Source organism: Dipteris shenzhenensis, chromosome 18 (genome assembly GCF_047967505.1).
Source record: "Dipteris shenzhenensis isolate YYH24624 ecotype China chromosome 18, Dip_SZ_1.0, whole genome shotgun sequence".
Taxonomy (NCBI): Eukaryota; Viridiplantae; Streptophyta; class Polypodiopsida; order Gleicheniales; family Dipteridaceae; genus Dipteris; species Dipteris shenzhenensis.
In genome coordinates, this window is record NC_141613.1 from 25,963,009 (window position 1) to 25,977,219 (window position 14,211).

The window sequence follows — 14,211 nt, forward strand, 5'->3', positions numbered from 1 at the left end:
GACCAAGTGCTTCGAAGACTCCAGAGTTGCCTTTAGTGGCATGCAATTAAGAAAGTAATGTAGAATTTGACAAGTGGCTCGTTGGCAAGAAGGGGAGCCTGAGAGCTCATGTAAAATTTATTCACGTTTTGAATTTATGTATGAATAGCTTCCACGCTGAACTCATGTACTTGATTTCCCTCTGATGAATAAAAACCTTCGGGGGGGTCCAGCTTGACGATTGTCCAGGGCCCTAGTGTATCTGTTGCGAGAGGGAGAGAGGGAGAGAAATGAGAATGTTTCTGCCCTCTTTTACGAGGGAGGATTACATCTTCTCCAACAAACCCTAAACCCTAACTCTGCTTAGCCGCCGCCTCTATGCAACCTGCTCATTTCCGTCTCTAGCTGCCTCCTTCTCCATAGCTTGCTGCCTCCATAACCGCCTCCAGTAGTGTCCTTCACGGGCTATTTCGATTGCTCTAGGCGCCTTTTATCTACTGTCATACCCTGGTCTACAAGCGCCTGCAGGTGTGGTGCCGTTTTGAAGCTCTTCATTGCCGAACCTAGGGTTCCTAGGCTGCTACAGCCGCTGCACTGTTGCTGCATATCCGCCTTCAAGAGAGCTGTTTGGGAGGTTTTCAACGTCAAGAACAGTTCTTTATTGCTGCTGCTGTGTAGTCGGCCACTTGACAGATTTCTGTGGAGCATTTCGAGTCATTTGAAGGCATTTTCGAGCAGTTTCTTGGCTTCGAGATCACCTACACCAGCCGTTTCTGATAGAGGTGGCCTGCTACGGATTTGGAACTGTTCTAAGGAGCCTCCTTGCACATTGGTGACCAGCCTTTGCACTTCAAGGTTTCCTAGTGAGCGGCTTTGCAGCTTTCGGACCTGCTGCAGCAATTCAAGCAGTTACTACGACCACAAAAGCTCAATTTCTGGTTCAGTTCTGCATTTCAGAGCATATTCTTGTTGTGTTTTGTTCAGGGTTTGTATTTGGAGCACCTATAGCTATCTATATCCGCCCACTTGCAAACGTGGAGGCTGCTATTGCGTTTTGGAGTCTTAGACGAGCCGCCAACTTGCTAGTTCTTCAGCTGGTGCTGCGAGTTTTGTCCCCTCAGTTTGCACACATGGAGCCTCGCCCTTGTGGTGAAGATCAATCCGCACAAGTATCAGCTTGGGATGAGAAGAATGACAAGGCACTGGCGCTTATTGGTGTGAGATTGGCTAACAAACTACTTCATCATCTTGACCTCACTACTTCAGCCAAGGAGACACTGAACAAGCTCGAGAATATATACGCCACATCTACTGGACCTGAGGAGCAAGCTCTATTTGCTATATTACATGATCTATCCCTCTCTGAGGTGATAGATGATGACCAGTGATGCTATGTGTGTTTGTGTTGAGTCACATAAAGGTTCTCAGCCTTGAACTGAATGTATTTGGAGTCAATAAGAGGTACTCTGCCATGGGTTGTCCCCAAAGATGAATGTATTGTCTTTTACTTTGGTTGATGATATTGTCCACCCAGTAAAAGTAGGGGGGGATGACGAGTGATGGTTTGCCCTTGCCGGTCGCAAGCTGATGGAGAAGTCACTATCACATGGGAGGTGTTGGATAGTTGTACTTGCTCTTTGCAGTATCGCGGTGGAGGGGGGATTGGTCTACTCTTTGCGTGTTGGGTCTCACACTCTTTGCTCTGAAGGGGGGTGTTGGAGATATCATGGTCAAAGAGTGTGTTGGTGTGAAGTGTTAGTGTGTAGTACTAGGTGATCTAGTATTAGTGTCTGTGTGAGTCTTGTGTGAGTGCCGCGTGTCATCATGGGACTTATCCCATATGCACTAGGTGCTAGAGTGTGAGTGAGTAGCCTACATAAGGATAAGGCTTGTACTTCACTTGTCTAGTCATACTTGATGAATGAATTAAAGCCTTTGTCATGTCTTCATTTGAGCATTATTTCCTCATACCCTAACTCTCTCTCTCTCTCTCTCTCTCTCTCTCTTCACCATGTTTCTAACATGAACCCTGACCTGCTTTGATACCATTGTTGGCTGTGGGAGACAATGGAAGCTCATAAATGAGTGATAGAAGAGCAAAAACGAGCTACTGTATTGAAAATGCTGCTACAAGATTGGAGGCTCAAGAGGGAGCCAATATGACAAAACCCTAGGGCTCAATGCCCTAACTGGACTAAGTGTCCTAACTGACCTAGGTGGTACATGTACTAACTGTACCAATAGTCCTAATTGACTATAACTAGGCCTACAAGGCACATACCAAGGAATAAGTGGCACCTATGGATAGCCCTTAGAATGGCCTACATACAAAACAAGCATAGACTTTCTGGAATCTCGATCTTGCCAAGAGTGGAATGCTGTCTTCAACACCCGGTTTGTCCCAGTGCCCACTGCCCATGTGTCTTTGAGCCATGTATTTTTGGAGCACTAGTTTTGAGTGTTTGAGTTTTTGAGATTATTAGCATAGTACTCAGCAAAGGGCCTTAGCAAGCCCTAATGCCTTAGCCCACAAGACTTGTATGAGTCACTCTTTGATTGTACTTTGTCTCGTAGGCCCATGAGGCCCCGAAGATGGTAATCCCTCTGTGTGTGTGTGTGTCTCGCTCTTTTGTGTGGCTCCAATGGAGAGCTCTAGAGCCCTCGCAGCCTTGGTCGACCCTCTGTCCCTCTCTGTTCCTTCCCTCGTTTTGCCTGTACAGCCCCCGTCTTCCACCTTGCAGCCTTCATCGCCATCCGTACAGCTCCCGTAAGCTGTACGGAATTTTGTACAGTCCGTACAGCCCTCCGACCCCTGCAATTATCTACACAGCCTTCAGTTCAGCCATTCGTACAACCCTCTGTCCAGGCAGACGTGGTGCAGATGCCTGTACGCCCGTACCTGCTTCATCCGTACCTGCAAAATCCGTACATGTTTCCCCGCCCGTACAAGATCCCGAAACATCTTTTATTTTTTCTGCTTCCTCTATTTCTCCTGCTCGAGTCTTCATTCGACGGAAGCACAGTGCTTTGCCTTCTTCATCCTCTTTCAAATCGGCAAAGCTTGATCTCGCAGATGGCCCTTCTTCTTCCCTGCAGCTGGATCTTCTGCGTCAGTTACGCTCAGCCTTTGTCACAGATGTTCCTTCATCAGTTTCCCAGTTTGTTTGTTCTTTGGATTCTGCCCTTTTGGTTTCAGGTTTTTGACAGGCTCAGTAGTTTGGAGTCTGTCTCTACTTTATGGGCAGGGTTCTTTCTGCCGCTCAACTTCGTCGTTGGGCTGAAGCTGCAATGGGTCCGGATTGTATTTCCTCCTTTGTCTTTTTGGGCAAAGGATTTTATTATGCCCACGTTTCTTCGACTGATGTGGTGGAGCGGCTAGTCAGTCGTGCTGGTGTTCGTGGGGCTGGGGTAACGTGAGAATGATAATCTGTCCTTATGCAACATTTTGAATTATCTATATTCCAAAATGATTCTTACTTATCATGAAATCCTATTCCATGTGCTTTTTTAATGTAGAAAGTTCCATGGACCGCTATCTTCAAAAGTCCATCTATGAGGGCTATGATCTATACACATTTCTGTGGAAATTGGGGGCATTATTGTAACTTGGCATGGCTACCTTCATACTTCAGGTTTGCATTCTAACAGAATGCTGTATTGTTTTTTGTCATGTTGTTTTAGATTATGACAATTTTTTTGAGCGATGTTAAAATTTATCGAAGAAATATAAATGCATACTCTAGTAGTCTAGATTTAAGAAGTGAAGCCTTATCCTATCAAAGATTTGGGAAATGTCAGTGAATATGTCTTTTTGGAGTGGCTTTGATGTTTTGAAATTCAAGCGGTAAAAACTTTACTTCAAGCAAATAATCAATTGATGATTACCAAAATCACCTCATTATCGAGATACCATAGAAAGAGCACACAATATTATCCTAAAGCTTGCAACTATGCAAAAGGTATCAACAAGGTACCAAATGTCGGAGGATGTAGCCTAATCTTTATTCAAATGGTGGGGAACCTATTAGCTACTATAAGGTTAATCATTTGCAAGACATTTCTTAGGTTCTATCTTTGCAAATTGAGGGCAGAGAAATGTTGGGATGGGCTTCTCTTTTGGACTAGTTCTCTTTTGCAAGGATCTACATCTATGTAAGGTTTCTAGAGCATTGAATGACAAACCCAATCAAAGACCCCACCTAGTACCCAATATGTAGTGAACGTACTTTGATCAAAGGGATGCTAAAAGGAATTGCAACCTAATTGAGAATATGTGAAGGTTAGTGATGAAGGATTAAGGACATATGGGCAGTTAGGTGCGTCCCTCTAAGCAACAACACATCAGCATGAAAGATGGGAGGAGGAACTTAGCCATGAGGACTAGGTTGCCATTGGAGACCTAGAAGGTGAGTTAGAAGCACTTTTTTCTCGAGGCATTCAAAGGTTAGTTTGCAGGTGGCTTAGTGCTTGACGGCTGCAATGGCAAATGAGCTTGAAAGATGATGCAAAGGAGAAATAACCTACCATGTGGATGGGCAGCCAATGGAGATCTCCTTGGAACTATGAAAGACTTAGCAGGAAAGTTATTATGATGACTTACTTGGAACTATGGGCCATAGCCTCATCTTGAGCCAGATTTGCTATGTGACAATGCCACAATGTAGACTATACATCCCTTCTCTAGATGCAACCATGGAAGGCTTCTTGGGGAGAATTTAGGAGCAATCAAGTGGCAATAAAGGACCAACCAAACCATAAGTGCAGATGTTTGTTGCGTCATTGGCTACCAGAAAAGATGGGGGAAGGTACCTTTGATGGTTGGAGGCTTGGAAATCGAGGGAGATCCCAAAAGGGCCTCTCTTTGAGGGCAATATTGCTTTCTTGTGGGCAAGTGCTTGGGCCTTGTACTCTAGTTACTACATCAACTATGGGAGGCCCCATTCATGTCATTAATGATTTGGATGAAATGGAAGTTTGGAAGAAGGCCTTCCTTATTAGGATGGCCTCTATTATAGTGGGCGTTGGTATTACAACAATCACAAGAGTGTCAGGCTTCAAGATCGGTGTCCTTGCTCTAGTATTGCATGTAATTGCTGCAGTGATAGCATATGAAAGGTCTCCTCACTCCAATACTTCTTCCTCCATGGACCTAGCGAGCATGTCACTTTGCTCCTTTAGCTGTTAGATTAGGTTGTGGTAACCGTCTCCTTGTGGGTGTTCAAGGGTTTAGAAATAGGGGGAGAGTTTTAGCAGTAGTAGTTGGGTTAAGGGTAGGGAGACATGGAGAGTTTGAGAGCTTGTAAGGTGCAAGGTTTGGGAGGAGAGGTGGGCTAAGCACAAATGTGGTTGGGCAAGTTGAGACGCGAGGCAAGGTTGAGTCTGAGGGGTGAGTGCAATATCTTGTTTTGACAGATGCCTCTCTTTGGCCTTCTTGAGTATGGACTTTTGGTGGCAATTTTGTGGGACTCCTTATATAATTGAAGTTCTTAACGTCATGCTAGGCTACCTCATAGAAAATACAGGAGCTCTATGAAAGGCCCACTTCGTGCTTGGAAAGGCATTGGAAGGAATCTTGCCATATATCCTGTACACCAAATGCTTCTTGTGGTGCTTGATCTCCAAAGGGAGAGATATCTTGCACCTTGGCCTTCCCATGGATTTCCCTTTTCATGTGCAGTAGTTCATGCTTATGCTTTTACATTCTAGATTTTTGGAGGGGGGTTCCAAGAGGGAGCCTGGGGTGACCATCATAGGGGAATTGGGACTGAATCAAGGCGTCCCCACCATCTTCATGGCTTGTATGATGACGTCTTCTATGGCAGCTCTCTTGGGAAGGTTGCATATGAAATGGGTAGCCCTTTTGGAGGGCTGACCTTTGAGAATCGATCCCTTCTTTGCAAAGCCAGAATGAGCATTTCCCAGCCAACAACTTTATTCTTGAGAAGAGCTTGGACACTTGTCCGCTAGATGCATTCTAATAGTGGGCATTTCTTGCACTATGGGGTGTTGAAAATTTTCACAATTGAACGTATGTTCTTCGAATTAGGTTCAACATACGATTTGTGAAATATTGGCTAAAGTAGATGTCATGAGTGTCTTTTAGGAAGATCCGGATGATGAGGAGATAATTGAGTTCAACTTCTAATCCCTTTGCTTTGCAAAATTGAGAAACGTACGTCAATGTCTTTATGAAGTTTGCTCAGAAGTGCAAGCACTTTGTTTAGGATAGTCACCAAGGTTGTCCGTTGGTAAGGGGTGATGTTTGCCTGTTTGTACTAGCAAGAAAGCGATGGAAGCCAAGGAGGGTGCTGTTCCAAGGGTGGTTTGTTGAGGGCTGGCAGTGTGGGGTGCTGGTAGGGCAATACTTGGAAACTAGAGAGACAAGGACTACTAGTATGGGTGAGGTTGATGAGGGACAATTGATGAGGGCCTACTGAAGGGAACCAAGGTTAGTCATGAGGAGAAGGCCACTCCTCCCAATATGGTGTTGTCAAGGAGGCAAAGGAAACGGAAGGTTATGGGGTTGAGAAACAAAAAAAGAAAGTTTATTAAAGCCTTCCGAAGCTCAAAGGGTCTATGGATTGAAAAAACCAGATACAAGGACTGAATGGGTGGAACCATTAAGTGGGCATCTGTACCCAAGACAAACACAAAACACAAACGCAAACATGAATACTAAATATATCTAAAACCCATGGGGAGGACAAAAAACTGTAGTGTGGTATCACTGCGGCGGTCCTCTGTATGCTCTCTAAGGAACCAAGTCCACCGGGTGGCTGAGAACACATAAGAGGGTCTTTGCACAGAGAGGCTTTGATGGTGGTCGGTGCCGCAATGATATGAAACCTGTGCTGATGTCGATTAGTCTGCTTTGTCCGTTTTCGTCTCCTAGTCTCTGTTAGACACTTGGCTGTGTCCTTGATCTAGCAAACAAGAGAGGGAGGTAGCTGGAAATGGCATAGTGTATGAAAGTGTCTGTGGGGAGGGCGAGAAAAATAGTTCCCAAGGACATCGAGAAAGAAAACTTTTTGAAAACAACATAGCTGAACTTTTTGAAAACAACATAGCTGGAATAGAGGAAGTGGGGGGGGGGGGGCGCACACAATGAGGAACAAAAAAGGAATCCCTCTGGGGAGAGAGATGGTCAGCGGTAAAGCGAAGGGAAAGATTATGGATGACAAAGGGAATCAAGGAAGGTGGAGAATAATAGTGTCATTGGAGATATAGGGACTTGAATATGTTCTTCGAATATTTGTTTCCCTCTTTTTCTTGCTACTTCCTCGTCTCTTTCCAATGGGAAGAGTACTCTTTTTTGGTACCTAGCTTGCTATGAGTCATGCTTTCCAAGTCTTTTCGCTTCCTTCTTGTGCAGCCGACATTTGGGTTGATTTAATCCGTTTGGGGAAGTGTTGCAAGGCTTCCTTGCGATCACCATCTTCTTTTCATGGCTCCTTTCATACTACTCTCTCTCTCTTTTGTTATTTTGCTACTCTAGTATTTAGTTTAGCACTTTAGCATTCAGCAAGGGTCTTAGTGAACCCTTTGCTTCAGCCCTCAATGGCTTGTATGAGTTACCTTTTGGTTTTGCGCTTTGTCTCATAGGCCCACGAGGCCTCTTGCAGACGTCAATACATTGCTCTCTCTCTCTCTCTCTCTCTCTCTCTCTCTCTCTCTCGCACACACACACACACATCTATTTGGAGCTCTCTAAATCTCTAAGCATGTCTTAGTGGCTCCCCCTCCTCCCCCTAGGTTTGTTGCTGCCCTGCTTTTGAGCTCCCTGCTGCCTTGTTGATGCCATCCGCTGCTGCACTCTGGTGCCTGCTTGTCCCTTTGCTGCCCACCCACTAGCCCAGTGCCCACCTACAAGGCTCCTAACCAGGGCCTTGTACTACTGCAAGGTAGTCCAAAAGCTAGCTAAAGCAGCCTGAAGGGCTGTCACAGAACAGCCCACACAGCCATGTAAGGGCCATGCAGGGCGCCTTGCAAATGTTAGCGCACGTGTGTAGACACACACACACACACACATTTTTTTTCTTTTTGGGGGGGGGGTAACACTTTATAATTCTGCATGTGACACCTCAAAACGAGGTAAAAACCCACCATGAAGTACAAAAAAGAAAAGTACAAAAGCAACACTTGTCTAGAAGAGAGGAGATGGAGATTACAAGAACCCAAAAGGAGGAGGAGGATAATATGAATTTATGCGCCTCTAGGCGGCGACATAAAGACAATATCCTCCAATGTGATCCCTTGTTGTACTAGAAAACTATTTAGTGATGTAGTAGTTCCATCAATAAAATGCAATTTCTTTTGAAACTTGTGATTCTTCTTGACATAAGCCGGAAGACGAAACCGTTGTATGATTGAAGTCAAAAACTTGTTGGAGCATAGGATGCATATTCTCAAGAGAAAAAGTGATGTTGGGTTGATGAGAAGCTACTGAGTATCTTGCTCTCTCAAATCCACATGTTGTTTGACAGAACCATCATCAACTATATCCGAAGGAGAGATATCGACTTGCAGTTCAAAAGACGGCGAGTCAATAGCTAGAGAGGCTAACCGAGACTCAAGTCCAACCAAAGGAGGGTGCTGAACTGGAGAGGGCTCCCGGGAATCAAAGACATCAACATTGGATGGTGTCCAATCATTAAAAGTAGGCGAAAGAGACTCAGGCCTAAATGTATCTATACTGAAAGAGCATAAATATATTTAGGCATAAATGTATCCGTACAGTTGCATCTTTTTTGACTGGAGAGGCGTAGAAGCCCGAGGGAGAGAAAAAGAAGTCTTCACATTAATAGATTGAGATGAGTGTGAGGGGCAGCTCCGAGCAAAATGACCAATCCGTCTACACTTGTAACACGCATTCAAAAAGGAAGAAAAATATATAGGAATGCGAAATGGATGCGCCAAACCATAATCAATATCCAAATATGAAGGTATGGGCTGCATGAACCCAGCCTCTAATCACTCAGAGGATAGTGGAACTAAACCTTTAATTACTTCAACACTTATTTACAGCTCACAAAGCATATATCACAACCATTAACCATTGCATGATCACCATTTTTACCGATTTGTTCACAAACAAAACCACTAAAAAAGGGATGGAGGCTAGAATGCCCTTGCTCAACAAACATAGAGAAGTGCACCCAATTGGCCCCAAACACCATGGCGCCCCTTTCGGTATTTCTTTATATTTCACAGTGAAATGATTACAAGTTGCATCTGGGAGACCTTCCCTGCAACTGAGCACGCAACCCCAATTCACTGAGCCTTCCAAGGCTTTCAAGCATAGAACGCCATGACATAAGTGCACTTAATCCATAGGCTCAATCTAAAGGCATTCTCTTTTCCAAGTGCAATTCCATTGGCTGTCTAGATGCAATCACACTGCACCCCAGCTGCACTCTCTTTGAAAGGTTTCCAGATGGCATTCACAAAGCTTTTCAAAGATCCAAAATAAAATCAGCAAAGTACCCAACCAAAGAATGACTCATGTAGCACTGCCTGGGCACCTGTGAACCAAGAAAGAGGCGGTACACGAGGCCAACCAATAGCTTATGGCAAAAAGAAATTGCAGCAGCAAAATCACAACTCAATGAAACCGGCCTTGAAAACTCGAACCAAGTCCTCAATCGCCAAGAGGACATAGTTGCCAATGCCCAATTGCATTCTCAGCCAAAGAGGAGTGCAAAGGCATGAAGAAAGAGCATTTACAAGAGCTGACCAGCAAGAATTCCACTGAAAAATGCGAAAAGAAGCACTTTTGTCATGAAGAAGTGGGAGTTCTTGGGCTCAAAAGAAGCGTGCTTCAGAGAGGAATGCATTGAAAAGGTTTTGGAGGAGTTTCATCGCCTGAAAGTCGTCCAAAACTAAGGAAAACCAGTCAACCAGCACGTGGGACCACCCGAAATTCAATAGAAAGCTGTAGCGTTGCAAGAGGAGAGGCCTAGGAGGCTGTAGAAGCAAAAAGGTTCAGAAAAAGCCACTTTTGCAAATTCGACCAGCAAAAGAAGTGTTGAGCTCTGACCGTTCTACCAAACACACAGAGGGAAAAGCATATCATTGTGAAGGGGAGGCAGAGGGGAAGCCATCGGGCCAAACGGAAGTTGAGGAATCCAAACGGGTGAGGAGTTATGAAGAAAAACGGAATTCAGCTAAAGGAGGCTGAAAAACCAGTCCAAAATCTTAACAAAGGGAGAAGATGAGAGAGAAAACCACACATGTGAAGTTTAGAAGGCCCAGGAAGGTCCAGGAATGGCAAAGGAGCATGTAGAAGGCACTAGAGCCACCTGGAACTCTAGGGGGGCCACTGAAGGTACATGGCCCTCTAAGGGGCCCATTAAAAATGCCACGTCATCATTTTTCAACAACCACTCTTTTAATTCCTTGGAATGCCTTTGGGCCTCGGGATTAATTACGCTTATGTGCTAGGCACGATGCCACGTTTAATTACACATTATTAAGCCCACTCTTGGACTTTTAAAACCAAAGTTGTCACAATCTTGTAGTACATTAAAGTACTTAAAATTTCACCCCCCGTGACATACCCCTCTCTTGAAACAGTAAACCACAGTTTGCTCCCCCAAAACACAAGAGCGAGCATGAAATATACCATGAAAGAGTATACAAGAAAGCCACAGCTATAGTATACAGAGACAGTGAAAATATGGCTAGGAGAGGCATGCATCCATCCATATACACTGCTCAAAATCTATGTGATCCTCGGTGATCAATAGTCAAGATGCATCAATATCATGAAGTTTCACAGCAGAAATACTGTCAGCTCAGTATCTCGGATGAAACATACAGTGTCATTAAGCAACCTCATGAAATCACGGTGAGCCCGTTTGTACTGAGGGAGTGGAGGTGCTAGCCCCCTCTCGAACACCAGATAATGCTGCAGAAGCTCGCTCTGCTGAACTACCTGTAGGAGCTTGGACCGCAGTCGGCTCTAACTGGAAAGCATCAAGGTAAAGCTGCTGTCAGTTCACCTTCCTCCATCCATTTCGTATCGAGTGATGGGTAAATTTGAAATTTTACCAAGTAGTGACGGGTAACTTTACCCTTGAGCTTTCTATCTCTGTGTGCCAGAATCTGCTCTGGGACCAGAAGTTCATCCTATTCTTCCACTTCAGGCTGTACCTCATCAGGTAAATCCTCGGGAAGATCTCCATGATATTGCTTTAACAAGCTCACATGAAAGGCATTATGTATCTTCCAATGCGGAGGCAACTTCAGCCTGTAACCTGCCTCGTTTATCTTTTCAGAAACCTGGAAAGGACCATAGTAACGCATGTTTAGCTTTGTGTACACCCTTTCCTTGTCTTTCTTATTTTTCAGCCTTGCCTTTTGAAAACGCAGCAAAACCCAATCTCCTTATGTGAATACCAATTTCCTGCAGTGCTTATCTGCTGCTCTTTTCTGCTTATCCTGACTTCTTTGCAAGGCATATTTGATCTTCTTGTAAGCCTCTTCAAGGCTTTCCACAAAACGATCAGCATTGAAGATTTTCTCTTTTGTATGCAAAATGGGATGTATCTTCCTGGCACCTTCACTATTTCAAAAGGTGCTTTACCTGTGGATGTGTGCACCATATTATTGTAAGAATATTCCAGCAAAGGCAAATAATGCTTTCATTTGCTTTTATGGTCTGAGACATAGCATTTAAACATATTTGGGATTGTAGAGTTTTCCTGCTGCTCCGATTGTCCATTAGACTGAGGGTGAAAAGATGACGAAAAATTCAGCGTAGTGTCCATATTTTCAAACAGCCCTCTCCAAAAGAGGTTGGTCATTCTCGGATCTCTATCACTGATTATGGATTTAGGCATCCCATGATACTTCAAGACATGCTGCAGAAACAATTTGGCCATTTGATCTGCTGTAATTTTCTTTCTTACTGGCACAAAGTGGGCTTGTTTGCTAAACCTGTAAATTATTGTCCACAATCCATCATGTCCAGTAAAAGAGGCTGGCCATCCTCGGATCTCTATCACTGATTATGGATTCAGGCATCCCATGATACTTGAAGACATGCTGCAGAAACAATTTGGCCATTTGATCTGCTGTAATTTTCTTTCTTACTGGCACAAAGTGGGCTTGTTTGAAGCTGCAAATTATTATCCACAATCCATCATGTCCAGTAGGAGTACGTGGAAGATCAAACACAAAATCCATAGCTATGCTTTGCCATGGTCTATCCGGAATTGACAAAGGGTGTAACAACCCAGGTGCCTTCTGCCTGTCAAACTTTGCTTTTTGACAAACCATGCATGTTCTCACATATTCTTCCACATCTTTCCTCAAAGATGGCCAATAAAAGTATTGCTCCACTGCTGTAATTGTTGCTGTAATTCCCCTATGTCCTGCATATGGAGGAGCATGACTTTCCATTATGACTTTCTGTCGCATCTGATCAGTGACACAGAGTCATCCATGCATCAAAATGAAACCCTCTTTCAACATATAGTGATCATGCCTTTGACCATCAGAAAGCTGATCATAAATAGTTAAAAAATCAGCATCATTAACATACTGATCTTTCATCACATCTAACACATTGTTGTAAGCAATGCTCACTCCTGAAACACTGGGTTTCTTGGAGACTGCTTCAGGCTGTGGTTTCTTGGAAAGTGCATCAGCCACGACATTTTTGTTACCCAGCACATGTACAATTTGAAAATGAAACATTGAGAGGAAGTTAGCCCATCTCATGTGCTTTTCAGATAATTTTCTCTGCGTGAGAAAATATTTAAGTGACTGATGATTTGTCTGCACATAAAAATCAGCTCCAAGAAGGTAACGTTTCCATGTGGTCAAAGCATGTATCACTGCTAACATTTCCTTCTTGTATGTCTGCAAGTACAATTCAGCAGCTTTGAGAACTCTACTCTCATATGCAACCACTCTTCCATTCTGCATCAAAGTGCCTCCTAGGCTGTTTCCACATGCATCACAAGTTACAACAAAGGGTTTTGCAAGATCTGGCAAGATAATAACGGGTTCAAAACACAACTTTTGCTTCAGCTCTTCAAAAGCTGCATTTTCCTTTGGTTCCCACCAAAACGGTACAGCATGCAAGGGAAAAGCAATTTCTGCAAAGTACTATATAAACCTCTGATAGTATGAACACAACCCAAGGAAGCTTCTGACTTCATGCAGATTTTTCAGAATTGGCCAACTCCTATGGCCTCAACTTTTGCAGGATCCATCTTGACTCCATCCTTTGACACTATATGATCGAGAAAATGAATCTCATGCATAAAGAACTCACTTTTCTTGGTGTTTTAACAGCTTGTGTCTTTTCAAATCTTGAAACACAATAGTGAGGTGTTTCCTGTGCTCCTGCTCATTTTTAGAGAACACAATGATGTCATCGAAGAAAGTGCCCACAAACTTTCTATGTGCTCTAAAAATTCTGTCCATCATTCTATTGAAAGTGGCAGGTGCATTAGTCAAACCAAAAGACATCACAAGGAACTCATATAAGCCAAATGAAGTGCGGAAGGCAGTCTTGTAGACATCTTTAGGCCGTATCCTTATCTGATGGTATCCACTTTTAAGGTCAATACGACTGAACATTGAGGAACCTTCCAACCGATCCAATATATCATCAATGCGTGGAATTGGAAAATGGTTCTTGATTGTGACTTTATTCAAAGCCCTATAATCAATACACATTCTCCAACTGCCATCCTTCTTTTGCACTTCTTTTGCACAAGCAACACAGGGGAACAGTAAGGAGAATTACTTGGCTGTATTGATCACTTTTCGAAGAGTTCCTTTACTTGTGACATTATCTCTTCCTGTTGTGCCTTAGTGACATGATAGGGAGGTATATTAGGCGGTGAGCTTCCTGGAATTATATCAATTTGATGATCCTCGGGCCTCTTGGGAGGTAATTCTTGAGAAAGTGCATCTGAGAAACAATCCTGAAAATCTGAAATAAAAGCAGCCCTTTCTCTATCTAAAGCAGAAAGAGTAGAGCCTTCCTGAATTGGTTGCCTGTCCTCTTTGACAAAAATCAAGTATGCTGAAATATGACGCTTTATTACATTGGAAATACAAGAAGCTGAAACTACAGGGATGGACTCCCCTTTCAACTTTACATCAAGTACATGATTTTTGCCTCTATGAGTTAAAGAAATCTTCTTGTTTCTCATGTGCACATCTGCCCCCACCCTGTACATCCAAGGCATCCCAAGCAAAGCATCACACTCTAGC

At 43.7% G+C, this 14,211-nt stretch overlaps 1 protein-coding gene across 1 annotated transcript in view; it reads left to right on the forward strand.

Annotated features, from left to right (window-relative positions):
• PHT4;5 (phosphate transporter 4;5) overlaps positions 1–14,211 on the forward strand; it is a 138,235-nt gene that overhangs the window by 97,594 nt on the left and 26,430 nt on the right. Inside the window, exon 9 of the mRNA XM_087389434.1 lies at positions 3,496–3,611. Within this exon, the coding sequence (XP_087245560.1) occupies positions 3,496–3,611 (116 nt within the window). The remainder of the gene's footprint in view (positions 1–3,495; positions 3,612–14,211) is intronic.